A 25717-nucleotide genomic window follows, 5' to 3' on the forward strand; every position below is an offset into this window, starting at 1 on the left:
ATCCTGAGCTGTCCTCAGGACACTATTAACTCCTTTGTCCATGTACTGGGCTTTAGTAATGCCTCAAATTCTATTTATGGTGTTCGAGTAAGAAGCCCTAGAATATTCTAATCAAAGGTTTTATTAAATAATCCAGATGTTTGACCAGCATTCAGTAGGAACTGTATTGGCAAGTGCAGTGGTAAGGAACAGGCCCCTGATTGGCCGACACTGTTGCTAATTGCTAATTGCTAATGATGTGTGTGCTAACTACTAACCCCCCCAGTGCCCTGCTGTGTGTGTCCCCGGCATGGCCAGAGAGGGGCTGCCCTGCTCCATTAACCCACTAAGCCCTGGAGAGCAGAATGTGAAGCTCCTGGTGTGTCTGGCCACGCTCACCTCGTGCTGTGTCTGTGCACACACCCAGAGCTGCCGTGTTCGTGCAGGGGCTGCCGCTGTGCCCTGTCCTGTGCCACCAGCGCTCCCTCCCCGTGTCACGGCCTCCAGAGCGGCTGCTCCAGGGGCTCAGGCTGCTGGCAGTGTCCCTGCCCGTGCAGAGGGTGGGGTGGGATGGGATTTACGGTCCCTTCCAGCCCAAACCGTCCTGGGGTCCTGTGGCTGAAGCTCCTGCTCATGCCAGGCCAGAGCAGGGTGGGATGGCAGCTGCTCTCTGCAGGATCCCAAATCCCTGCAGGCTGGGGGGGCTCAGGGGCTGCCTTCCCCTCCTCCAGGTCTTTTAGCTCAGAAACCTTCAACTTGAGCTTTTCTGCAGTAACTTCTGGGTTAACTTCAGGTTTTCATGCTTGAGTTACGAGTCCCAGTCTCTCTAGGATGCCTGTTTGCACCTCCTGTGCTTGAAAACAAGGCATTTATTTGGATTTTTTGTTGATCTAAGTGATCTAAATTATTTCCTATGTGGAGCAGCTGCTGGACTGCAGTAAGGGATGTCATGGCACATTGTAAATCAGCTTTCCAAAATCCTGACAAGATTTTCAGTCACCCTTTTTTGAGCTGCTGGGGATTTTTCTGGTCTGATAATTCCAGCTGCCAGGGAAGTCAGTCACCAGAGATGCAGCAGAGATCCTTTTTTGACACCTTGAATAAAATCCTTCTCTCCTCAGAAGAGGCAAAGACCATGGCATGCCCTGTTCACACAGGAGAGAGGTTTAATCTGCACTTGGTGTAAAGAACTTCTGCCTCCTTCTGACACCATCCTTGTTCCTGTTGCTTCTCAGAGTCACAGGTGGTGTTCCCTGGTGGATGATTTGGGTGCCAGATTATTTTGCTGAGTGTTTTGACATGAAAGTCCAGAGTAGCTCTCAGGGGCATTGGGGAATCTGACCCTAAACCAGGCTCGGTGTCGTCCCTCCTTCAGGAAGGAGTGGGTTTGTGTTCCTGCCCAGGCCTGGCCCAGGCTGTGTAGGAGGAGCAGTCTGAGCTGTTCACTTGGGCTCAGCACTGCGTGCCCCAGGGGCCAGCTCAGTTCCCAGAGCCTTCATTGATCTTTTCTCTCCCTTCTCTGCCCAAGGAGATGCCCAGGAAGCCCCGACTCAGTGAGCTGGCCCTGGCCCGGCTGCTAAACTGCTGTTCCCTTTTTGTGCAGACTCTAATTCCAGTATTCCAGAGCCACTTGCAAACCCTCCTCCAGAGCCTCCTGCAGAGCTGGGCAGAGAGCTGCACACCCACCTGCTGCTGGACATTGACAATGACACGGAGAGCACGGCGCTGTGACCCCGCGCTCTGCGCCCCTTCCCGCTCCTGCGGGGGGAAACCCCCAGACCTTCCAGGGAAAGGCTTCTTCTGCCAGCAGGGCACAGCTGGGCACAGCTGGGCACAGCTGGGGCCTCCACCACACCCAGCTCCAGGCTGGCCCAGCTTGGAGCAGACCTCTCAGAAAACGGAGCCCAGCCTTTGGCCAGGTTTCGCCCTCAGAAGAAGTTTAATGATCTGGGTCTGGACAACGGTTTTCAAACTCTTGGATGGAAGGAATGAATTCCTACAGGAACTCGCCTAGGAAGCGTGGTCAGTGCTGATACAGGTGGTATGAGCAGAAATTCCAAAAGAATAAGAAGCAGAACGTTATTAGTTATTTAAAGTGCATGTCTGTATTAGGGAAATAATCCTCACGGCACCGTTAGAGGTTCTTTGTAGTTCTTAGCCCGTCCCAGGAGCTGCCTCCCAAGGGACCTTTCTCCCAAGGGACCTTCCCTCTCTCCCAGGGGACATTCCCTCTCGGATTTGCTGCAGATTCCCCTCAAGCCATGAACCAAACCCTGCCCCAGTGCTGGTGGTGACTGCTGGTTCTCAGTCACCTGTGGAACTGTGGATGCATCCAGTGCCTTGAAGGACTGTCGTGCTGTAGGAGGAACTTCTGTCTCTTTAATCATTTCATTGCTACTTAGGAGCAGTACTTACCCTGATTTCATAGTTATTTGTATTAACCTGCTTTGTTCATGTGCAACTGGCAACTGTTTCACGAGGAAACCGTGGAAATGGGGTTTGTGCTTTTGTTGAAAACGGTTGAATTTTGAAAGAACTTTGAAACAGCTGTTTGGATTCAGAAGTTGAGTGAACATTTATAAAATTAAAGATTGTTTTTTGTCAACTTAAGGCATCTTTATTCTAGTTTTGTGGCTTCCACTGGGTCCTGAAGGTCACAGCACTCCCCTGCACTGTGGAGTCCCTGACTGCTCAGCTTGGTTTTCCCTTAAGGACCTCAGTGGGAGCACTGTGAGACCTTCCTCTGTCACCACAGCAGCCCTGTAACAAATCTTTGTAACTGCAGATTCAGTTTGAAGAGCCACAGGCCCCCGTCCTGTGATTTTGATGTTTATCCCCCAGACTGTCAGTGCCTCTCTCCCCCAGGGGTTCCAGCAGCGTTTCACAGGCTCAGAAAGGTTCCCCCAGACCAATTCCCTTTCTGTGGTTTAAGAGGAGCAGTTCCTGACTCTGTGGGCTGCTGCAGGTTTCCAGGTGCTCCTGCCAGCTCTGGGGGTGAGCTTTGCTATGACCCTGCAGTGTTTATTGAGATCTGGGGAGGGGAGCAGGGAGCCAGAGCAGCTGAGGGGCTCCAGGAGGAGCCTCCTCCAACCTGGCCATGGGGCCCAGAGGTCTTGGCAGCCCCCCAGTCCCACGGACTCCAGGCAGGCAGGGACCAAATCTCACTCTTTAATGTTTCTCTGCAGCTGCATGAGGCCCAGGGCCAGGGACGGTGCCCAGGGCCAGGGCCAGGGATGGTGCCCAGCCCAGGGCTCTCCACTGAGGCACTCCCAGAAGGGCTCTGGGTGCCCAGGCCATCAGGGGCTGGCCCTGGGCACCCCTGTCCTGGCACACCTGGTGGTTTTGCTGGTGTAGGTCCTGCAGGTGCCCCAGCAGCAGCTGTGGGGCAGTTTCCATGCTGGTGCTGGTGCTGCCATTGGAGTGCCAGTGGTGGTACCTCAGCCAGAGCTCCCAGACAGGGCCAGCAGCACCCACTGCACACAGGGAAGGAGCTGAACGGGCCCAGCTGAGCCAGAGGCACAGCAGAGCCCAGAGAACAGCCCTTGGCTCTGCTCTGGGCACTCGAGGGGTCACTGCTGTCCCCCAAGGCCAGAGGAGCTGAACCAAAGGGGACCCAAGTGGTTGTAGCTGGTTATAGAGGCATAAATAGGAAGAGATTCCAGGCTTCCTGAATTCCAGGCAGTGCTCTAAGGCCAAAGAGCAAAATTAAATATTTAAAATAACCAAACCAACCTTCCTCAGCTGGTTGGTGCCAGGTGGGGTCTGACAGTGCCAGTGCCAAGCGCTCGGCCCAGGCACAGCCAGGCCCCCATTAGAAATAAGGAAAATATTACGTCTTTAAAATGTCTTAAATAAAGAAATAAAATTTAGAAAGCATTAAGAATTACATTAACCCTCTGCTAATCATTAATATTTACACCAGTTAGGATTAGCTGATGGTGTGTGCCCAGCCTCCCCCTGGCTATGCGAAGTAGGCCCAGAGGAAGACCCCAGCACACACACAGAGCAGCAGGTTGATGTTGAGGATGTGCTTCACCAGGGGCTCCTCCTCCAGGGACGCCACGGGCAGGGGCTCAGCCCTGGGCAGGCTCTCAGCCCCCTCCTGCCTGCGCTCCATGCCACAGAGCCACAGCACAGTGCTCAGCAGCTTGGAGCTGCCCTTGGCCTCGGCTGCACCTGCAACAGGAGATGGGAAAGGAGCCTGGTGCTGCAGTGCAGGGTGTGGTGCACACACACAGCCCTGGGCTCACTCACGGAGCACTCTGCACTGGCACCCCTGCAGCACCAGGTCCATCCTCCCTGCAGCTCTGAGCTCAGCTCCTGCTCTCCCAGCAGCCATGGTCACGATAATAACCCAAACCCCAAACCCGAGCTGAAGCTGCTTGGTGCCCCCGGGTGAGCGCTGCTCCAGCCCATCCCTGCCACACCTGGAGCCTGGACTCCCCACAGCCTCGGGGCACATCATTAATGCTGGAAGGCAACGCTGGTGTCCCAGGGGAGCTGCACCGTGACTCCCTAATTCACCACAGCCTGTCACAGCCCAAAGGGACAGCAGCAAAGCTGACACGGTACCAAACAGGGCTGAGCCTGGCACAAACAGGGGAGGGAATCCTGGCTGCAATGCACGGGCAGCTCTGCACAGGCCTGTGCCCAATCCTGACAGGCTCGAGCTTTAAAACATGCACGAGCTTTAAAACGTGCACATCCTCCCTCACTGCTCTGCCAGGGCTCTCCCTGCTGCTAGAGCTGATCAGAGAACACTGCTGCAAAACAGAGAGGGAATTTCATCAACATTTTTGTGTCTTCCTCCACCCTCCCCTTTTCCAGCCAGTTCTGGGAGCAGGTGCCACAGCACCAGCCATGGGACAGCGGCCATGGCTCCGTATCCCACCCAGCTCCTTTGTTTGAAGCTTCTGTAATGCCACCCAGAGCTGGAAAAGAAACTGAGCTCCTGCTTAGGTGCAATGTCAGGTAAAGCCTTTTTGGCCCTGGATGAGAGGAGATGGAGGTCAGAGCTCACTGTGCCCTGCAGCTCCTCCCGAGGGGCAGCTCCCAGCTCTGCTCTGGGACATGGCTGGAGCTGGGCCAGGGGGTTTGGGATGGATTTCAGGGCAAGGTTCTCCCCCCGAGGGTGCTGGCACTGCCCAGGCTCCCCAGGGAATGGGCACAGCCCCGAGGCTGCCGGAGCTCCAGGAGGGCTTGGAGAGCTCTCCAGGGATGCCCAGGGTGGGGTTGTTGGGGGTCTGGGCAGGGCCAGGGCTGGGCTGGCTGATCCTGGGGGTCCCTCCAGCTCAGCCCATTCTCTGGTCTTTAATTCTGCCATTCTCTCAGCACACCCCGAATCTCCAGAGCTCCAGAGGAAGGAGCTCTAAGGTTCCCTGTCCTGCAGGCCGTTGGGAGCCCCCGGGGCTGTGGTCACTGACCTTTGCTGGGCTCAGGGCCGCTCTCAGGAGCGGGGCTCAGCTCCAGCTGCTCCTTGGCGGGGCCAGGCCCGGCTGCTGCCAGCTCCTGCCCGGCCGGGGCATCCCCGCGGGTGAACCAGGTCAGCCGGTGGATCTGTGGCACCAAGGGGGCTGCTCAGCACCCACTGGGCACCAAGGGAGCTGCTCAGCACCCACTGTCACCAAGGGGGCTGCTCAGCACCCACTGTCACCAAGGGGGCTGCTCAGCACCCACTGGGCACCAAGGGGGCTGCTCAGCACCCACTGGGCACCAAGGGGGCTGCTCAGCACCCACTGGCACCAAGGGGGCTGCTCAGCACCCACTGGGCACCAAGGGGGCTGCTCAGGAGCCACATGGGGGCTGCTCAGCACCCACTGGGCACCAAGGGGGCTGCTCAGGAGCCACTGGCACCAAGGGAGCTGCTCAGCACCTCTGGGCACCAAGGGAGCTGCTCAGCACCCACTGGGCACCAAGGGAGCTGCTCAGCACCCACTGGCACCAAGGGAGCTGCTCAGCACCCACTGGGCACCAAGGGAGCTGCTCAGCACCCACTGGCACCAAGGGAGCTGCTCAGCACCTCTGGGCACCAAGGGAGCTGCTCAGAACCCACTGGGCACCAAGGGAGCTGCTCAGAACCCACTGGGCACCAAGGGAGCTGCTCAGGAGCCACATGGGGGCTGCTCAGCACTGCTGGGCACCAAGGGGGCTGCTCAGCACCCACTGGCACCAAGGGAGCTGCTCAGGAGCCACATGAGGGCTGCTCAGGAGCCACATGGGGGCTCAGAGCACCCAGAATCCCCCCCTGCCCTGGGCAGCTCTGCAGACTCTGCCGGGGCTAGATCCTCTGGGCAGCTCCTGCTTGGCCTCCAGCCCCAAAGATGAGTCTGTGAGGTCTGTGCTGAGGGGACAGCTCTGTGCAGGACTGTCCCTGGGCACAGACAGGTCAGGGAGGGGCAAAATGAAACAGAAATTGTGGCCAGGGAGGGCTGGCTTGAAGTGGGGATGCTGAGAGACAGCAGGTGGGAAATAGGGGTTATTTTCTTCAAATATCTAAAGGATTCATTATAGAGGGATGTTCTCAATGGCAGTGTGGATAGAGAGGGATGAGCACCACACAAAGCTGGAAAGATTCAGGTTGGAGATGAGGAGAAGCTGTTACAGGGAGGGCAGGTGAGCCCTGGGCTGATCAGACACCTGCAGGCACCTCCCTTGCTGGGCATTTCTGGGTTCAGGGTTAGTCCTGGCCTGGAGCAATAGCATGAGCTGCTGTGTGAGCTCTGCAGTCCCCCTGCCCCTCCTTTCTGCCCTCAGGGCCTTCCTGCAGCCTCAGCACCAGGACACCTACAGAAAACAGCCACAGGAGCACAAACTGCTCCAGGGGAGAGGTGCTCCCTGCACTGGGCTTCTCCTCCTGTGAGTAAAAATGTGCCCTTGCTAAGTTAGTAAGAGAGCTGGTAAAGATGACCCAGACCTGGAATTTCTTGGGAAATAGAGGGGGAAAAGGCCAATTTGTCATGGATGGAACACACACCCTTGAACTCAACAGCAGCTCCTGGTGCAATCTACTGTGGACCAGTGTCCAGGGTGGGATTTATGGGCCCCAGAGCAGAGGGAGCAGCAAAGGGGCTGCAGCAGAGGAGGGCTCAGTGCCCCAGGTGTGCCCACACCCAGCAATGAGCAGGGCTCCCATCTGCAGCTGCTTCCCCCCGGGATGCAGCGAGGGGCACCCAGGGAGGCATCGAGGGCTGAGGGAACACGCACAGGGGACACACAGGGGACACGCGCAGGGGACACGCACAGAGGGGACACGCACACACCTGTTGTGGGGCCGGGGGCTCGGTGGCCAGGCTGACCAGGAGCACGGTGAGGCTGGTGGTGGCCCCCAGCACCATGGAGAAGTAGAGGTAGTGCATGTGCCTGACCACGCCGGGCCGGCCGTCGGGCTGCCCGCAGCGCGGCTCGGGGTAGATGAAATCCAGCACCAGGCGCACCCCACCCAGCAGCAGCCCCAGCAGCAGCCCCCAGAACGCGCCCTGGGGAGGCAAGGGAGGGCTCAGCGCTGCGGCAGCGCCCAGCAGGGCTGCAGGGCCAGCACAGCCCGGTACCTTCTCGTTGGCTCTCCTCCAGAAGCAGCCCAGGATGAAGACCACGGCCACGGGCGGCTGCAGGTAGGAGCTGATGGACTGGATGTAGATGAAGAGCTGCCCACCCTGGCCAGCCTGCACCAGAGGGATCCACAGGATGGACACCACGGTCAGCAGCAGCACAAACACCCTGCGGGACACACAGAGGCCCCTCCTGTGAGCTCTGGCCCTGCCACCGTGAGATCTTCTGAAAAACCCTCCTGGCCCAGCATTTTCTCCTGGGAAGCTGAGAGGCCTCAGAAAAGAATGAAAACAATAATGATCTGATTGCTTGGGAATGTGGGCTGGAGATGCTTTACCAACAGGTGCATCTTGGATTGGTTCCATGTGAATTGTTCCTAATTCATCACCAGTCACCATCAGCTGTGTCAGACTCTGAGTCAGTCACAAGCTCTCACTATCATTCTTGTTAAGCCTTTTGATGTATCCTTTCTCTTTCTTTGGAATAGTTTGAGTATAGCATTCTTTAATAAAATATAATATCACAAAATAATAAATCAGCCATCTGAGAACATGGAGGACGGAATTCTCATCTCTCACCCCGTCCTGGGGACCTCACAACACCACAAGGCCCTGCTTCTCCTGTTGCTCAGGGTGGCCAAGGTGTCCCACAGCCCTAAAGCCTCTGCTGCAGTCCTGCCTGAGCTGGGCAGGTGGTGCCACCTCAGGGGCTGTGCCTGGCACCAGGCTCTGCCCATCCCAGCTGTGCCTGGCACCAGGCTCTGCCCATCCAGCTGTTCCCAGCTGTGCCTGGCACCAGGCTCTGCCCAGCCTATCCCAGCTGTGCCTGGCACCAGGCTCTGCCCATCCCAGCTGTGCCTGGCACCAGGCTCTGCCCAGCCCTGCCCAGCTGTGCCTGGCACCAGGCTCTGCCCATCCCAGCTGTGCCCAGCTGTGCCCAGCACCAGGCTCTGCCCAGCTGTGCCCACCTGCCCACGACCATCAGCTCCCACTCGGAGCAGCGAGGCCGGAGGTGCTTCCAGAGGTCCATGGTGAAGATGGTGCTGGAGCTGTTGAAGATGGAAGTCAGGGAGGACATGAGGGCTGCTATCATCACCGACATCATCAGGCCCCTGAGCCCTGGCAACAAGGAGAGGCAGAGCCACCCTGAGGAACCCTCAGAGGCTCCACTGCAGGGTGGCCTCCAGGTCTCCTGTGGGTAGAACAGACTTTTAAAACTGGTTTTAGCTCCAATTCAAAATGGCAATGGCAGCTTCATCCCACACAAACCCCTCTAAATGGCAGTGCCAGGCCCTTGGCCTCTCTGAGCCCCCCTCCCAGGCGCCTGTGGCTGCCACGTGCCAGCCCCACCATGCCAGAGCCATCACCAGGCCCTTACCTACAGGCAGGAGCTCCAACACCAGCTTGGGGTACGCAATATCAGAGCAGCCAGAGGGGTTGCCGCAGATTTTTTGGCAAATTTCTGGGTCTGCACAAGCCACCAGGTCTGGAAGAAGCAGCGGGCAGTGAGAGGCAGCAGCGCAGCAGGGTCCCTGAGCAGCCTCCTCTGCTCTCAGTCGCTCTCTGAGGCAGAGCCTGGGGCTCTGGGCCAGCCCAGCCCAGGCACGGCTGGGGCTGCTCTGGCAGCATCCAGCTCCTGCCTGGAAGGACATTTCTCCACGTGTGGGGCATTGGTGCCTTGGAAGCTCCCAGCTGACCAGGAAAGGCTTCCCCAGCCCTGGGCAGCGGGGAGAGCTCCGAGATCCCTCCCCCAGCACTTACCTGGGAACAGCACCCGGCTGATCATGCCTGGCATTACCATCATAAAGAGGGGCAAAATCTTCAAGTAGGAGGTCATCAAGGAGCCTCCTTTGGCGTGGGAGAGGTTTTTGGCAGCGAGGGACCTCTGAACAATGACCTAGGAATGAAGGAATGGCTCTGGTTGGCTGCCAGCAGCAGGGGCTGGCTGGGATGGATCCTCCTGACTTTGATCTCCAGTGAACTCTGCAGGTCTCAGAGGGTGATCACAGGGCCCGGCTGTGCTCTGGAGCCCTTGCTCTGCATCCTGGCTCCTTTCAGAAACACAGGCACTGCTCTGTGCCCTTCCAGCCCAGCTGGGAGCGCTCTGTACCGCAGGGCCGGACCCTCACCTACCCATGCCCAGGGCTGTCCATTCTCCCTGCTCTGGGCACTTCCCTGGCCCTGTGGAGGAGCCTGGCCAAGGAGCAGGACAGGGCTGGAGTGGGCAGAGTTCAATAAGAGAGCAGGAGGGCACAGCTGGGGCAGCAGGAGGGGTTTGAGGGCTCTGAGGGGGAACCTGGGAGGGAGGAGAGCCAGACCCGGGAAAGGTGAGAGAAGAAATTCCCAGGTGGTTCACGAGGAACTGAGGATCAAGTTAAAAAGCAAACAAACAAACAAAAGACTTCTTTATAGACTGGGATTAACACACAAACGCGTTCTTACCCCCTCTTCCACGGAGAGGATTACTAATATTTAGTTGTGCATACCAAGATTTCCTTCTTTAGGTCTGATTTGATTAGATCTGATTTTGCTGATGGTCAAATGAGATTTTACTGATGATCCCCCTCAGAAAATCAGTCCAGGTGAGGTGGCAGCCCCCAGGTTTGCAATGGCACCCACCTGGTCTGTGCACCAGTACCACAGGGAGGGGATGGTCATTCCCACCAGGACTCCTGGCCAGGGCAGGTCAGAGCTGACAGGGTCCCTGAAGATGTGGAAGGCATCGGCCCTGGGCAGCCCACAGCTGCTGTTCTCCTGACGGATGCTGGGGATGGCACCGAAGTATTTTGCCTGCAAACCTTCAAGGCCACCGACTTCAATGAAACCTGGAACGGGTCATGAGAAGCTGTTAGTGCATCCCCCCGGGCCAGGACCCTGATTGCAGCCTCTGGGCCGCTGCGGGGGATGCTCCAGGAGCATTCCTAAACAATCAGCAGCTCTTGATTCTCCCAGGGGGCTGGGGAAGGGCAGACACTGCAGCAGGTGCTGCCCCTCCTGTGGAATCACAAAACCCTGCCACGGTTTGGCTTGGGAGGGACCCCAAAATCCATCCCATCCCACCCCTGCCATGGCAGGGACACCTCCCACTGCCCCAGGGGCTCCCAGCCCCAGTGTCCAGCCTGGCCTGGGGCACTGCCAGGGATCCAGGGGCACCCACAGCTGCTCTGGGCACCCTGTGCCAGGGTTCCCACCCTCCCAGAGAAGCATTTCTCCCCAGGGTTTAACGTGATGAGGTTTCTGTCCCAGTGCAAGCGACAGAGGCCCAGGGAAGCACTCACTGAAGACCATGAGGGACAGGGCCCCGATGAGCATGATGAGGGTCTGCAGGGCATCCGTGTAGATCACAGCTGCCAGGCCACCTGCAGGGCACACCTGGGCTCAGCTGGGCTCGTTCTGCACAGCACCACACACCCTGCACAGGCTCCTGAGCACAAACCCAGCCCCGGCCGGGCTGGGGGCTCTGCCCGTGCTGGGGGCAGCCTGGCCCAGAGGCACTCTGCAATTCCTCAGGATCTGACTCATCATGAGTCACCCTTTTGTCACTACAGGCCAAAAGCAGGAGCAGTTCTACGGGAAATACGTGGAAAAGTTTTAAAACAAAGCCCAAGCTGTAAAAAAGGAGGAGAGGGAAAAAAGGGAATTGTGATTTTACATCACTGGGGGTGAGCAGTGGGAAAGGAATAACCTTTATTTGCCTGGGGTTTCTGTGTGGCTCTTTTCCATTTGGCCACTCCTAAGCCCTGAAAGGGCATCCAAGCCTGGAGTCTTTCTGCATTACACGGCTCATTGTGCTGCAAATCCCTCACACCTCCGGGGAAACAGGGGAAATGTACCCTGGGAATGCCCTGCAGGGCTTCTCCTTGAGGCACAGCAGACCTGCACCCACCTGAGGCAGCCTCTGAGGAGCATTCGCTCACCCTCACCTGGCAATTCTTCCTAAAAAGGTGAATTTTCTATTGTCTTCCCACCCCAACGTCCACACTCACGGCAAAACCAGGCTGGACATGGTGCATGGCATGAACCATGGAGTCCTGGAATGGCTTGGGTGGGAAGGGAGCTCAGAGCCCACCCAGTGCCACCCCTGCCATGGCAGGGACACCTCCCACTGTCCCAGGGTGCTCCAGCCCCAGTGTCCAGCCTGGCCTGGGGCACTTGGATGTCTCAGCTGGGTAGGCAGGACTGGGGCAGTGCAGGGTCTGGACAGGGCAGGGGCAGTGCAGGGTCTGGGGCAGGGGCTGGACAGAGCAGGGGCAGTGGCAGGGTCTCAGGTAGGATCAGTGCATGTCAGGGGCAGGATCGGTGCTGGTCAGTGCAGGGTCAGTGCAGGGTCTGGGGCAGGGTGAGGTCAGTGCAGGAGTGTCCCCAGCACCCACCAGACACGGTGTACACAGCAGTGATGGCCAGCAGCCCGGCCACGGCGATGTACAGGTCCCAGTGCAGGGCCTGCTGGATGAACAGGGCCCCGGCGTACATGTCCACCTGCGGGGACAGCAGAGTGACAGTGACACACTGTGGGGACAGAACAGTGACAGACACACACTGCAGGGACAGCAGAGTGACAGTGACACAGTGCGGGGACAGCAGAGTGACAGTGACACTGCAGGGACAGCAGAGTGACAGTGACACACTGTGGGGACAGAACAGTGACAGTGACACAGTGCGGGGACAGCAGAGTGACAGTGACACACTGAGGGGACAGAACAGTGACAGTGACACACTGGGGACAGCAGAGTGACAGTGACACACTGGGGGGACAGAACAGTGACAGACACACACTGCAGGGACAGCACAGTCACTGTCACACATTTCAGGGACAGCCCCGGCCCTGTCACACACTGCAGGACAGCACCACCAGCCCCTCCCAGTGTGCACATTCCCATTCCCCCCTTTCCTGGGACCAGCCCGGTTTGTTCATGCTCCCAGCCCCAGGACCCCTCCTCAGCCATTGGTCACTGCTGCTGCTCCCAGCGGGGACAGCCAGGGGATGGATGGCAGGGGTGCCATGAGCAGGGACGTGCCCAGCCCTGGGACAGAGGCTGGGGTGAGCTCCTCTCCTTGCCCAGCTCGGGGTGGGGGAGCCAGGCTGGGCAGGGCCTGGGGAATCTGCCCTGCAAACCCCCCTGAATTGTCCCTGCTGCCATGGGGACAGGGGGACCAGCAGCACAATGGCCCCAGGGCTGGGCCAGCCCTGCCCAACCTGCTCTGCAGCAGCTGAAAATGGGATGGGAGAGCTCCAGGACAGGCCCAGGGAGGGCAGGCAGGGGTAGAACACCCTGAGCACAGGAGCTGCCCTCAGACGTTCCCACAGGTGGAAATGGATTCATTCCATTTGATCCAGAGGAGAAGCTGAGCCTTCCCCAGCACTCACATCCATCCCACACAACCCTGGAGTGCTTTGGGTGGGAAGGGACCTTAAATCCCATTCCATTCCCCCCCTGCCATGGCAGGGACACCTCTCGGGGTGCTCCAAGCCCTGTCCAGCCTGGCCTTGGGCACTGCCAGGGATCCACAGCTGCTCTGGGCACCCCGTGCCTCACTTCTCTCCCAGGAAGAATTCCTGCCCAATTCCCCACCCAGCCCTGCCCTCTGGCACTGGAAGCCATTCCCCGTGTCCTGGCACCCCAAGCCTCTGTCAGAAGTTTTGGGAGGTTCAGAGGCAGGGTCAGACACTGTGTTCCCCCCCAGGACAGGAAAAACCCCAGCAGGGATCTGTCTGTTCCAGTTAATGAACAGCCACCAGGCTGTTGTGCAAGGCTTCATTCAGTTATTTATTCAAACAGGTGCAATAAAGGAATGAAGACTTCTCTTCCAGCCCTGTCCCAGCCTCTCCATCCTGCCATAACAGCACCTGTGTCTGCACAGGCAATCAACGTGCAAAGGGGAGAAGCTGGGGGAGCTGCCAGGGGTGCAAAATCTAACAGCCAGCACATCCCCCTGCCAGCCCCACTGTCCATGGACTACTGCTCAGGACACTGCCACGAGCTTTCCCTCCTGGTGTCACAAGCATTCAGGTGCCAGCTGAGCAAAGAAAGAGAAGCCACTCCTTTTTGTGTAGGTCCTCAAAAAAACAGAGTCTCTCTTCCTTGGGAGTCCCCTTCCTTTTGATCACAAACCCTTCTCTGCTCATCCAGGCACAGCCACTCCTTGCGTTTCTCAGCCTCACTGCTCAGCACACATTTCCAAAGTGAATTCAACCCAATCCATTTCCCTTTTTCTTTTCTTTTTCCTACTTACAGATATTTTGGTGAAGATGTAGATGAACAAGTAGAGAACGGCCAGGAATATCTGAATTCTTTTGCCTCCAAAACGCCTCTGCAAATACTCTGGCATGGTCGTAACCTACAGAGGGACAGGCAGTGAGGGAAGGGGGGGACAGTCCCTGGGGCACCCCCAGAGCTGCCAGGGGCTCCCCATGGATCTCTGGGGGTGTTTGCAGTGGGACAGGAGCAGGAGGGGCTGCCCTGGGCTGGGGTTTGGCTCTGCTGCGATGCTGCACAGGGCTCTCCATCAACTGTGAGTGCCCAACCCTGTGCTTGGGGGGACTCTGCCCATTGCCAGGGGCTGGGGGCAGCCTGAGCCCCTGCCAGCAGCTCTGCCACCCCAGCCAGGGCAGGGGAACAGCGCCAGGAGCAGTGGAGGGAGCCCATCCATCCATCCCATATCCATCCCATATCCATCCCATATCCATCCATCCCCACCTACCCCCGAGGCAATGTAGATGGGCAGGAAGAGCCAGGCCAGCACCAGCACACAGAACATCCCCTGCCAGGAAGGGAAGGGTTGGGTCAGAGGGGCTCCAGGCTGGGCTGGGGCAGTGTCCCCAGAGCTGGGCACTGCCAGCCCCGCAGCAGGAGCAGGCTGAGCCCGCAGGGAGGGCAGGGAGGCTCAGCCCCCCGTGCCCACTCACGTTCCACTCGTAGGCTGTGGCTGCAATGCCCGAGGCAGCTCCCGAGCCCGCCAGGCCAATGAAGTGCCCGCTGCCCACGTTGCTGGCAAACAGGGATGCGCCCACCTGGGGAAAGGGAGGAACCAGCTCTGGCCCTGGCACGGGGGGCACAGGGAACTGTCCCCGCTCCTGGCTGCAGAGGACACAGAGCAATCCTCGTCAGCCTCTGCCCCCTTCTTCTTTTCCCTACAGGGTCAGTGGCCTTGGCACCTCTCTCCAGCCTCTTTCCCCATTCACTGCCCACTTGTGCTCAGGACCATCCTGCTTGCAAAGCATCCAATTCTTGTGGGTGAGCAGGGAAGGTGGGGGGAGCAGGTGGAAATGTCAGGTTCTGGCATCAGCACTGCTGAGGGACCAGCCCAGCCCAGCCAGCACAGGCTCAGCACAGAGCTGTGGCCGTGCTGGGGACCCCCAGGGAACAGTGGAAACCTCCAGGAGCAGCCAGGTTTTGTGGGGCATTGGGCTGAGCCTCCCCAACACGAGACTGGCAAAGCACAGGAGGAACCTTTGGCTGTTTGTTCCCGTTTGGAGGCATGGACAGTGCCCCAGCAGCAGTGCTGGGGTGGCAGAGGGCCGTGGGCAGGGGGACAGGGCTACTCACAGGCCACCAGACCATCTGTCCCCCGGCGAGGAAATAGCCCTTGACGGTGCTGCGCTGCGTCTTCCACATGGACTGCGGGCACACGGGGGCACGGGCTCAGGGCTCGCCAGGGCTGCCCTGCACAGCCCCCGAGCTGCCCCCAGCTGCAACAGAAGGCTTTTCCTGAGGGACACTGGCTGCTGGAGATCCCGGGCCCAGGGAGTGCCCTGAGCCCTAGGGCAGCTTTCCATCACCTCGCACCCTGATGGAAGGAGCAAACCCATCCCTCCGGGTCAGAAAGGAAGGGAAGCAGTTCTGGGCAAGAACTGCAGAATGCCTGGGTGTCAGGAGCACCCAGGAGGAATGCTGGGCATTGCACATGCGACTCCCCCTGCCCCAGAGATGGTCCCTGCAACGCTCTGAGCTGTGCACCACATCCAAAGGGAGCAGCTATTCCCCTCTGCCTCCCGACAGCCAGGCTGCCACAAAAGCCATGCCAAAGGATGTCCTTCTGCCCTAATTATATATAGACAATGCTAATAATTTAAGGAATCTGCTGTCAGGACCCCTGTGGACAAGCACAGGTGATTGATAGGGCAGCAGTTCCTTCCTGGATGAACAAAACATCATTGTTAGCAACAGTTTGTGCTCAGACAGCCTCTTCCTCACCAGGGTTCTCAAACCCTGGCTAACACAGGCCTGGGCATTCCCCAGGGACAGTGAGGGCACTTCCCAGGCTGGGGAGAGGACAAGGACCTGCAAACTGCCCCCTGCAGCTGTTGAGTGCAGTGGAAAGCAGCCCAATCCCAGGCAGAGCAGCCCCGTTCATCAGCACACCGGGGAGTTCTAGAGGGCTCTGCTCACCCAGAGCCCCACGGCCAGCACGAAGAGGAAATAGAGCACGAGCACAGCGATGTCCACGGGCTCCAGGGTCTGCTGGGGGAACACGTCCCACGAGGGGGTCACAGAGGCTGGGGGCACGCTGCTGGGCTCCATGGCTGCCTGGGCACGCCGCCGGCCTGCTGCACACACCTGTGGAAGGATGGGGGGTGGCCAGGGAAAGCCCTGGGCAGGTGGGGCTGGTGTGAGGAGCTCAGGGTGCTGAGGTGCTGCCAGAGCTCTGGGCAGGCTCCAGTCCCTGGCATTTGCCCCATCCATGAGTGTCTTGCTGTGATGGGGAGATGCTGCCAGCTGGGCTGCTGGATCTCCTGCTGGTTTCTGACTGGTGAGAAATGGGGGCCTTAGAGAGGAGGTGAAAGCAGCTGGAGCAGGCAGAGGGAAGGAGCAGAGCTGGGGTTACAGCCTGGGGGCCCAGGTGGCAGCAGGGCAGGACTGGCCCCAGTGAGGAGCTGCTGCCACAAACGGGTCCCTCACAAGCCAGCAGGGAGTGGTGGCACATGAACGGCCCCAGCAGTGCTGGCATTTTCCTCCTTTGCCACAGCAAGAGCTCCAAGCCTGTACAGAGCACTTGGGTCTCCTCCTGAGCTGGAAACTGTCCCCTGCTCCTTGTCAGGAGCAGAGACTGACAACCAAGGAGTACAAAAACCCATTTTCTTCTCCAGAAACACCCAACTGAGGTGTGGCAGCACTGTGGGATCCCTGGAAGGGCTCCCTGGAGCTGCCCCTGGCAGAAGGGGCAGGATGAACTCCAGGCAGGGAGCTTGGTCAGGTGTTTGGATTAATGCAAATGAATTAATTCCTTCCCATTTCCTCCTTGCCTCAGCTCAGGCACACTTTGAGAGCAGGACAGGAGGTGAGAGGCAGCCAAGGCCACCTGGGCTGTCCCTGGCTCAGCAGTGGCCACAGTCAGTCCCCAAGGAGCCTGGGGGCTGCACGGAGCAGGTTTGGGATGCTCCTGACCCTGCCCAGAGCGGGTCTGGGACGCTCCTTACCCTGCCCAGGGCGGGTTTGGGTTTGGGATGCTCCTTACCCTGCCCAGAGTGGGTTTGGGATGCTCCTTACCCTGCCCAGGGCGGGTTTGGGACGCTCCTTACCCTGCCCAGGGCGGGTTTGGGTTTGGGACGCTCCTTACCCTGCCCAGGGCGGGTTTGGGATGCTCCTGACCCTGCCCAGGGCGGGTTTGGGATGCTCCTTACCCTGCCCAGGGCGGGTTTGGGTTTGGGATGCTCCTTACCCTGCCCAGAGCGGGTTTGGGTTTGGGACGCTCCTGACCCTGCCCAGGGCGGGTTTGGGATGCTCCTTACCCTGCTGAGCTGAGGAGGGTTCCCAGGAGGAGCAGTCACAGCCCCGCAGCCAGGCCAGCCCTGCTGTCACTGCACACCTGGGCCAGGTGCCTGCTGCTTCCCTTCCTGCACGTCTGGCCGGCTCCTTTGGCCTCTCCTGCACTTGTCAGGGGACACTTATAGGCTGTCCCTGCCAGAAGGCTGCAGGAGGTGTGGCGAGGGCGCCGGGACAGCCGGCACGGACGCTCGGATCACGAGCTGTCAGACGAGTTCTGCCTCTGAGCCCAGGGCAGCAAAGCCAGCCCGGGGCAGCCTCCTGTCCCACGGGTCCCACAACAGCCCTGAACAGGTGTGGGGCTGAGCTGGGCCTGCCCTCAGCTCACCTGGGGCCTGGGGACTCACCCAGAGCGTGACCAACCACGCTCCTGCCCTGGTGGCACCATGGGGCTGCCCTGGGGGTGAGCCCGGAGAGCACAGAGTGAGGAGCTGGAGGATGGAGGAGCTGGGGGATAAGCAAGGGCTGCTCAGGGGAGTGAGCCAGGAGAGCACAGAGTGAGGAGCTGGAGGATGGAAGAGTTGGAGGATGGAGGAGGGCAAGGACTGCTCAGGGGAGTGAGCCAGGAGAGCACAGGGGCAGGAGATGGAGGATGGAGGAGCTGGAGGATAAGCAAGGGCTGCTCAGGGGAGTGAGCCAGGAGAGCACAGGGGCAGGAGATGGAGGATGGAGGAGCTGGAGGATAAGCAAGGGCTGCCCAGGGGAGTGAGCCAGGAGAGCACAGGGGCAGGAGATGGAGGATGCAGGAGCTGCAGGCTGAGGAGGGCAAGGGCTGCCCTGTGTCCTGCACACCCCTGGGCTCATCCCTTTACCAAAGGTCGGGCAATAAATTAGGAGTTCCCAGGGCAGGACCCATCCCAGCACTGCCTCCCACAGCTGGGAGCTGCATCCTGGCCCTGCAGCCTCCATCACCTCGTGATCAGAGCTGGTAGGGAGCCGTGATCTGCTTGAGGGCAGTGGTCCCAGCACCAGGCTGGCCCTGGGGACACTCAGCAGAGCCTTCTCCATGCTTTATGAGCCCCTGGATCCCCCTGGATCCCTGCTCCCTCCTGGCAGGGATGCTCTGATGGCCAGAGCGCTGCTCTCTCACCTCTTTAAGGCCAATGTGTCTTGGCCGCTGCTGAGTTTTTACTGGCACGCCCAGCCCCTGACTAGGGAAGGACAAACAGGGTTTGGTATGGCAGCCTGGGAAGCCGCTCACCCTGCTCCACACCTCCGGCTCCCCCGGCTCCTTCCAGCCCGGCCCCCCGGAGCAGAGTCCCAGAACGGCACCGAACCCGGCATCGGGGAATCTCCTGGGCCGGGAGCGACCCGCAGGGAGCACCGGGGCTCGGCCGGAGCTGCGGAGCCGCGCACAGCGAGGGGAGAGCGGGGCTGAGCCGGGGCGGGACAGCGCTGCGGCTGTCTGTCCTTCCGTACGGGTCGGACAGGGGGACAGCGCTGCGGCTGTCTGTCCTTCCAGAGGTGTTGGACAGGGGGACAGCGCTGCGGCTGTCTGTCCTTCCAGAGGTGTTGGACAGGGGGACAGCGCTGCGGCTGTCTGTCCTTCCGTACGGGTCGGACAGGGGGACAGCGCTGCGGCTGTCTGTCCTTCCGTACGGGTCGGACAGGGGGACAGCGCTGCGGCTGTCTGTCCTTCCGTACGGGTCGGACAGGGGGACAGCGCTGCGGCTGTCTGTCCTTCCGTACGGGTCGGACAGGGGGACAGCGCTGCGGCTGTCTGTCCTTCCGTACGGGTCGGACAGGGGGACAGCTCTGTCTGTCCCTCCCAGAGGTGTGCACACGGGGGACAGCCGTGTCTGTCTGTCCCACCCGGAGGCAGGTGCCCTCCCTGCCCGGGCACAGGCAGGGATGGCGGATGCCCCTCAGGGAGGGCACGGAGGGCAGGGGCACGGGCAGGGAGGGCGGATGCCCCGCACGGAGGGCAGGGATGGCGGATGCCCCGCAGGGAGGGCAGGGGCACGGACACGGAGGGCAGGGATGGCGGATGCCCCGCACGGAGGGCAGGGACACTCCCGGGCTGCCGCAGGTGCCGCTCCGGCTCCTCCCGGGGCAGGCAAGGGCCCCTCCCGCCGCGGGCTCCCGGATCCCGGCTCGGCCGCGGCCCAGTGGAAATTTTGCCCGTGTTGTGCATTCCGCTCACAGCCCGCTGTCCCCCGGTGCCTGGCACAGGCGGCGGCGCTTTCCTCGCCAGAGATTGTGAGCAGGGACAGCCGTGGCATGGGAATGAAGCGCTCGGCCGGCGCTGTATCAACAGCAGCGCAGCCCACGTGGCTCCGAGGCTCCGCGGCTCCCGGTGCCTCCTCGGGGGGGATTTTAAAGCATCCCCAGCTCCGTCCGCCTCCTGCGGCCAGCACGGCCCGCGGGGGCCCAGGGCGGCCCGGCAGAGCTCCCCGAACCCGACGGAGCTCCCGACTCGAGGTAGAACTGAAAGGGAACTTACTGCGCTCAGCTGGGTCTTATTCTGCTCCCCGCGCCGGGCACCAGCAGGGCTCTGCCAACTGACAGGCAGCTTAAATATTGCCAGAGAATCGGGGTTTGCCAGCGGAGCTGTTAACAGGGTCACAAGGGATGAGAAGGAATATTTATAGTCAAAGTTAAACTAATTGACCGAAGTTACTCTTTTGGTCTCCCGTGGCTCTGGTGAGAAGTGCATTATTTTCACTATCAGGGCTCCCGGGTCAAACTCCACGGAGTGCCATTCTCTTAAGCAATCTGTGCTCTATGCGAGGCACACAGAACAATAAAAAATCAGGGCTGGTGTCCTCTGGAGCTGACAGCCCGTGGCACAGGGAGGAGCTGACAGCCTGTCCTGTGTCAGTGTTTGTGCCTGAGCCTCGCAGGGCGCAGGATCCGGCCGTGGGCTGGGGTTGGTAGCACTGCTGAGCCTGGAGGTTAATCCCAGAACCGAGTCCCTCTCTGGCAACAGGCTGGAGGTTTGTCTTCAGCATCATCTGCCTGAAAACCCTGACAAACCATCGGGGCCAAAACACACAGAGAGTGATGCTGGAAGGGACCTCACAGCACGGTGACCGTGGCAGGAGCAGCTCAGAAATCCCCAGAACTGGGGTGCCCAGATCCCAGCAGCGCTGCTGAGGAGCCCCTTGCTGGTCAGGTGACCCACGAGCCTGGAGGGTGGATGGAGAATGGGCACTGTGCCCTCACGAGCCCAATCCTTCTCCCAGCCTTGAAGTTACCAGCAGGGATTTTCCTGCAGGTGACCCACTAAGGGCACTTGAACCTGCTAGGGGCAGGGTTAGCCGGGATATTGGGAATAAATTCTTCCCTGTGAGGGTGGAGAGGCCCTGGCACAGGAGAAACTGTGGCTGCTCCATCCCTGGGAATGTCCAAGGCCAGGTTGGACAGACAGGGCTTGGAGCAGCCTGGGACAGGGGAGGGTGTCCCTGCCCATGGTAGGGGTTAGGGGTGGATGATCTTCAAAGTCCCTTCCAGTACAGACTTGATGATTCCATTAAATTCCATGTCTGTGTTTTACCTCATTGTTTCCCAGTCACAGCTCTGATGAACACAACTGTAGCTCTTTGAATCTTGCAATTGGAGAGGCATTCATTTGATCTGCTACAATGTGGAAACCCCAATTTTTCCTGAAGGTGGATCCTCAAGGGCCGCAAATGCAGCACCAGGTGTCCCGTGCTGCCTCCCAGTCTGTGCCACCTTTTTCCCCCTGACTTACCACCCTCCCAGCCTGAAGCTGAGCTCCTTCTTTGTCCTTTGGCATCCTTCATAGCACCTGGAGAGGAATTACAGATCATGGACCTGCAAGCCACAATCGAGGTACTTATAGGGAGGTTCCCAGGTGGTTCCACTTTGCCTGGTACCAATGTGCCCAGCTGTGATCCACCCTGGCTGTGCCCAAGCTGCTCATTTCCTCTCTGAGCTCTTTCTCCCCTCTGTTTCTTGCACAAAAGAACAAAATCCCCAAATCCCCTGAGGTTTGGAGTGGAAGCTGGGATTTCCAGGGACACCATTTCCCAGTGCTTGCCAGAGGATGGAAGTGGCACCCGTGGAGCAGGAGCAGCCAGGGCTGTGCTCCTGCCCGAGCTGGTGTTTCCTTCCCAAGGCCAGGCTTTCCTGTGAGGATGATCCCATGGTCAGGGCTGACCCTGGAACCCTGAGTGAGGCTCAGAGGTGCTGATCTGGGCAGGAATGACCTCACAGCTGCAGAAAAGTTACCAGAGCCCAGGAGAGGGGGGTGTGCAGGGAATGGTGTGGGTGCTGTGTGAGACATGGGGATGGGGCTCTGGGACACCGTTCCTGCTGCTTTATGGGGCTCTGGGACACCATTCCTGTTGGTTTATGGACTCAGGGATGGGGCTCTGGGCATTATTCCTGCTGCTTTATGTGCTCAGCCTGGGACATGGGGAATGGGGGCTCTGGGACACCATTCCTGATGGTTTTATGGGGCTCTGGGACACCATTCCTGCTGCTTTATGGGCCCAGCCCGGCACTGCAGCTGTGGCAGCCGCGCTGGGCCGGTCCCCGGGGGCAGGAGGGGTCGGAGCAGTTCAAATGGAATTTCAGGGTGGCTCAGGTTGCACGGAGCCCTCGGAGGTCACCGGCCCCGCCCTCCCCGCTCCCTGGAGCGCATCTCCGGCTCCCGGGGTGTCGGTGCCTCCAGGGCAGGCGGTGACGTGCCCAGCCAGGGACACCGAGGGTGGCTCTGCACGGAGCTGCTCCAGCCCCGGGGAGCTGCCAGGGCTGCTGAGCACCGGCTGAAGCACAGCACTGATAGGGAGCTGCTCCTGTCTGTCTGCTCCGAGGGTCACGGCAGATAAACCGCCCCGGGACGTGAACTCAGCCTCAGCCAAGAATTCTTTTTCAGAAGGAAACAATTCACTGGCTCATACAGTTCACTAAATGTTTTCTTCTGAAGGCTGCAGTTAAAAATCCGTACTATTTTAAGAATTTGCCGCTCATTTGGATCCCTCCAGCCTGGATGCTGTGGGGCAGGAAGGTTCTTCTCCCCACCAGCCCCAGCCCAGCCCGGTGAGAGCCTGCGGGTGTCAGAGCCAGGGTTAGCGAGTGCAGAAGGTGCAGAATCCCTGACACCATCACCAGCAGCACTTCTGGACAGAAGACAGAGTCTGTGCAGTCAGGAGGCAGAAGGCAGTAGCTTTATTTTAGGGATAGCACATAGGCATTGGGTAGAGACTGAACTGTGAATATACATCGTCCCCTTATCAAATCATATCACCAGAAGTTCTGGCTCTTTGAAAATATTCACATAAAAATACCAAAGGGATTGGAGTTCTAACTATTTCAGAAAGTTACAACATGTAGCAAAATCTATGTACAGCATCTTCTGTCAGGACAGTTTCAAAAGAATCTCTGGTGATTTAAATATTGGACATGTTTTAAAAAAAAAAAGGAAAAAAAATCAACGGAATGCAGTGTGCAACATCCAAAAGGGAGAGAGGAGCAGAGGGAGCATGGGCCTGTCCTGGACCTCTGGGAACACAAGGCTACCCACAACTACCTGGCACTTAAAGCTGTATAAACGGAGAACACTTGTGAAAATATACCTCACTTTCTACAGCAGGGTTTAAAAAAATACCAAAACCCGGAGATCCGAGGGTCGTAAGGTCTCCCGTAAATAAGGAAATAATGCACCGGTCGGTGATTGTGTCCTTGAGCGGCGGCGGCGGCTGCGGGACACGGAGCCCTTGCTCTGGCCTCGGGGGAAGGCGGGACCTACACGGCGCTGGCTGCGGGGGACAGAGGGACACGGGGGACAGAGGGACACGGGGGGGACTGGAGGGACATGGGGGACAGAGGGACACGGGGGACAGAGGGACACGGGAGGGACTGGAGGGACATGGGGGACAGAGGGACACGGGGGACAGAGGGACACGGGAGGGACTGGAGGGACACGGGAGACGGAGGGACACAGGGGACAGAGAGACACGGGAGGACAGAGGGACACGGGAGGACAGAGGGACACGGGAGGACAGAGGGACACGGGGGACAGAGAGACACGGGAGGACAGAGAGACACGGGAGGACAGAGGGACACGGGGGACAGAGGGACAGAGGGACATGGGGGGACAGAGGGACAGAGGGACACGGGGGGACAGAGGGACACGGGGGACAGAGGGACACGGGAGCACAGTGGGACACGGGGGCACAGTGGGACACGGGGGACAGAGGGACACGGGTGGGGCTGGAGGGACACGGGGGGGCTGGAGGGACACAGGGGGACAGAGGGACACGGAGGGGACCAGAGGGACTCCCACGGGTGGGGTTTGCACGGAGGGGATGCTCACAAAGCACGGAGAGCTCGAGAGCCCCCGCAGGCGCATGCGGCGGCCGTGGAACGCTGTCCCTCCCTGCCGGGGGCACAACGGGGGGATCCAGGGGCCTCCGGGCAGCTGAGAGACACCCGGGCCATGGGGACAGAGGGACGGGCACGGGGAGAGGGGGGTATGCACATCGGGAGGGGCTGTGCACACTGGAAGGTGGGTGTGCACACTGGAGGGTGGGTGTGCACATCTGGAAGGTGGCTGTGCACACTGGAGGGTGGGTGTGCACATCTGGAGGTGGCTGTGCACACTGGAGGATGGGTGTGCACACTGGAAGGTGGGTGTGCACATCAAGAGATGGGTGTGCATGGTGAGAGAGGGATGTGCACATCAAGAGGTGGCTGTGCACATCTGGAAGGTGGCTGTGCACACTGGAAGGTGGGTGTGCACATCTGGAAGGTGGCTGTGCACACTGGAAGGTGGGTGTGCACATCTGGAAGGTGGCTGTGCACACTGGAAGGTGGCTGTGCACACTGGAAGGTGGGTGTGCACATCTGGAAGGTGGCTGTGCACACTGGAGGGTGGGTGTGCACACTGGAAGGTGGGTGTGCACATCAAGAGGTGGCTGTGCACACTGGAGGATGGGTGTGCACACCGGGAGGTGGCCATGGACACTTCTGGAGTTCCCTGGGATATCCCCCATGAAAACTGGTCCCACAGTAAAGGGGCTCCCAGGATCATGGACTCATTCAGGTTGGGGAAGCCCTCCAAGGTCATCCAGCCCAGCTGCTTCCCCTGCTCTGCCAAAGGCACCCCTGACCCAAGCGCTGTCCCCAGGTGGGTGCCACATGCACAGACAGACTGACAGCTGTTGTATCAGCTTCAGAACCCCTCCGGGGGGATGCCCTGCTCCCCACTGCCCCTGCCGTGCCCCAGAGCAGCACCTGGGGCTGCAGGGGACTCCTGCTCGTGTTCAGGCTCTCGGGGATTCTGTGCTTTCCAAGGAGGCACGGAAATGCTCAGGGCTGTCTGCTGGCGAGCTCCAATAACCTCGTGCTGATGGTGTTGCTCTCTTGGGAGGGTTTCAAGGCCTGTCAGCCTCTGGCACAGCTTTGTGCGGAGCTGAGGGCCAGGAAGGACCCGTGAGCTGGAAGGATCAGACCGGATCCGTCCTCGGGACCGCGGGGATGTGCCAGAAGGGTCCTGCAGGGTTCCTGCTGCTTTCCACTGCCCCTGGCTGCCAGGGGAGGGGAGCTGAACCTTCTGGGCCACCTCCAGGGCTCTCTGCTCCCCTGTTCCCCTCTGGGCAGGTGCAGCTCCAGCCCCTGTGCTCTGCCCCAGGGCAGAAGGGCTTGGAGAGGGGCTGGACAGGACTCAGCAGCATCCTCAGGGTCCCAGAGGAGCTGGAGGCGCCCTCCCTCCTGCTCATGCCCCTGCTCCTTTCCCTGCTGAGCTGCCCTGGCTGCCCAGGGGCTCCGTGGCTCTCCCCCAGCCCAAGGGGCCTGGGCAGAGCCCCCAGGCTCGGGCAGTGCCCATGGGGTGTGGGGAGGGTCCCCAGTGGCTGCTGGGGCCAGTCACAGGGGTTTGGGGACCGTGGGGCAGCGGGGTTTTACCAGATGGACACAAAGCCCGGGCTCAGGGATCCCCTGGAGGTGGAGGGTGCTGAGGAAGCTCTGTGAGGACCAGTGCAGGGTTTTGTGTCTTTGTGTCACCCTCTGTCACCTGCGGTGCCGTCTCGGTGCCCGCCTGCCCCGACCCCTCTGTCCGTGACCCTGCTGGCTGGGAGCAGGAGGCAGCAGCGTATTTACAACCAGGCTGGACAGGAGCAAATTGCACTTTGTTGGCAAGGAACTGTTGCACCTCAGGTGGCTGCAGGCTGTCACCAGGCGAGGGGAGAGGCCATCCTGGGGCTGCGCTGGCTCTCGCCCACCTGCACATCACTGAGAGCCCGCTGTGGGACACAAAGGGCAGTGCTCAGGGGGCAGGAGGAGGTTAAGGGTGCTGGCACAGGTGCCCAGAGCAGCTGGGGCTGCCCCTGGATCCCTGGCAGTGCCCCAGGCCAGGCTGGACAGGGCTGGGAGCAGCCTGGGACAGTGGGAGGTGGCCCTGCCATGGCAGGGGTGGAATATGGGGTGATCTTTAAGGTCCCTTCCAACCCAAACCATTCC

General features: G+C 59.8%; 3 protein-coding genes across 13 annotated transcripts in view; 1 reads left to right on the top strand and 2 right to left on the bottom strand.

The window, feature by feature from the left end:
• The window catches only part of ARHGAP17 (Rho GTPase activating protein 17), a 43538-nt gene extending 40954 nt beyond the window's left edge, over nucleotides 1-2584 (top strand). For 2 of the 11 annotated variants that reach the window (XM_071444806.1, XM_071444809.1), the window contains 2 exons: nucleotides 137-181; nucleotides 1508-2584. Coding sequence is in view for 6 of the 11 variants with exons in the window: in XM_071444809.1 (XP_071300910.1) it covers nucleotides 137-144 (8 nt within the window). In the remaining 5 variants the exon portion in view is untranslated. Of the gene's footprint in view, nucleotides 1-136 lie in introns of all 11 variants that reach the window. The other 9 variants (XM_071444807.1, XM_071444810.1, XM_071444803.1 and 6 more) reach the window with 5 other exon arrangements.
• Nucleotides 2530-20187, bottom strand: SLC5A11 (solute carrier family 5 member 11). The gene is made up of 16 exons (XM_071444825.1): nucleotides 19734-20187; nucleotides 15917-16084; nucleotides 15074-15145; nucleotides 14434-14538; nucleotides 14229-14288; nucleotides 13761-13865; nucleotides 11900-12005; nucleotides 10805-10885; nucleotides 10146-10351; nucleotides 9288-9423; nucleotides 8905-9012; nucleotides 8495-8645; nucleotides 7527-7695; nucleotides 7239-7454; nucleotides 5403-5535; nucleotides 2530-4155 (listed from the first exon to the last, which is right to left on the bottom strand). The coding sequence occupies exons 2-16, from the start codon at nucleotides 16046-16048 to the stop codon at nucleotides 3941-3943; spliced, it is 1995 nt and encodes a 664-aa protein (XP_071300926.1). The 5' UTR covers nucleotides 16049-16084; nucleotides 19734-20187; the 3' UTR covers nucleotides 2530-3940.
• A 2216-nt stretch (nucleotides 20188-22403) lies between these two features.
• GRID2IP (Grid2 interacting protein) overlaps nucleotides 22404-25717 on the bottom strand; it is a 41509-nt gene continuing 38195 nt past the window's right edge. The window contains exons 23-25 of the mRNA XM_071444793.1: nucleotides 24145-25500; nucleotides 23099-23960; nucleotides 22404-23062 (exon numbers count right to left, since the gene is read on the bottom strand). Of these exons, the coding sequence (XP_071300894.1) occupies nucleotides 25429-25500 (72 nt within the window). The 3' untranslated portion in view covers nucleotides 22404-23062; nucleotides 23099-23960; nucleotides 24145-25428. The remainder of the gene's footprint in view (nucleotides 23063-23098; nucleotides 23961-24144; nucleotides 25501-25717) is intronic.

Source organism: Agelaius tricolor, unplaced genomic scaffold (genome assembly GCF_023055355.1).
Source record: "Agelaius tricolor isolate 1412-34295 unplaced genomic scaffold, bAgeTri1.0.p SCAF_19, whole genome shotgun sequence".
NCBI lineage: Eukaryota > Metazoa > Chordata > Aves > Passeriformes > Icteridae > Agelaius > Agelaius tricolor.

Bases quoted from the DNA above. Each gene is read 5' to 3' on its own strand.
- SLC5A11 (XM_071444825.1), bottom strand. From the start codon at position 16,048: ATGGAGCCCAGCAGCGTGCCCCCAGCCTCTGTGACCCCCTCGTGGGAC. The intron at 10,886-11,899 runs GTGGGTGCTGGG...TGTGCCCTGCAG, and splicing joins TGCTGTGTACACCGTGTCTG to GTGGCCTGGCAGCTGTGATC. The intron at 9,013-9,287 runs GTAAGTGCTGGG...TGCTTCTTCCAG, and splicing joins CAGCCGGGTGCTGTTCCCAG to ACCTGGTGGCTTGTGCAGAC.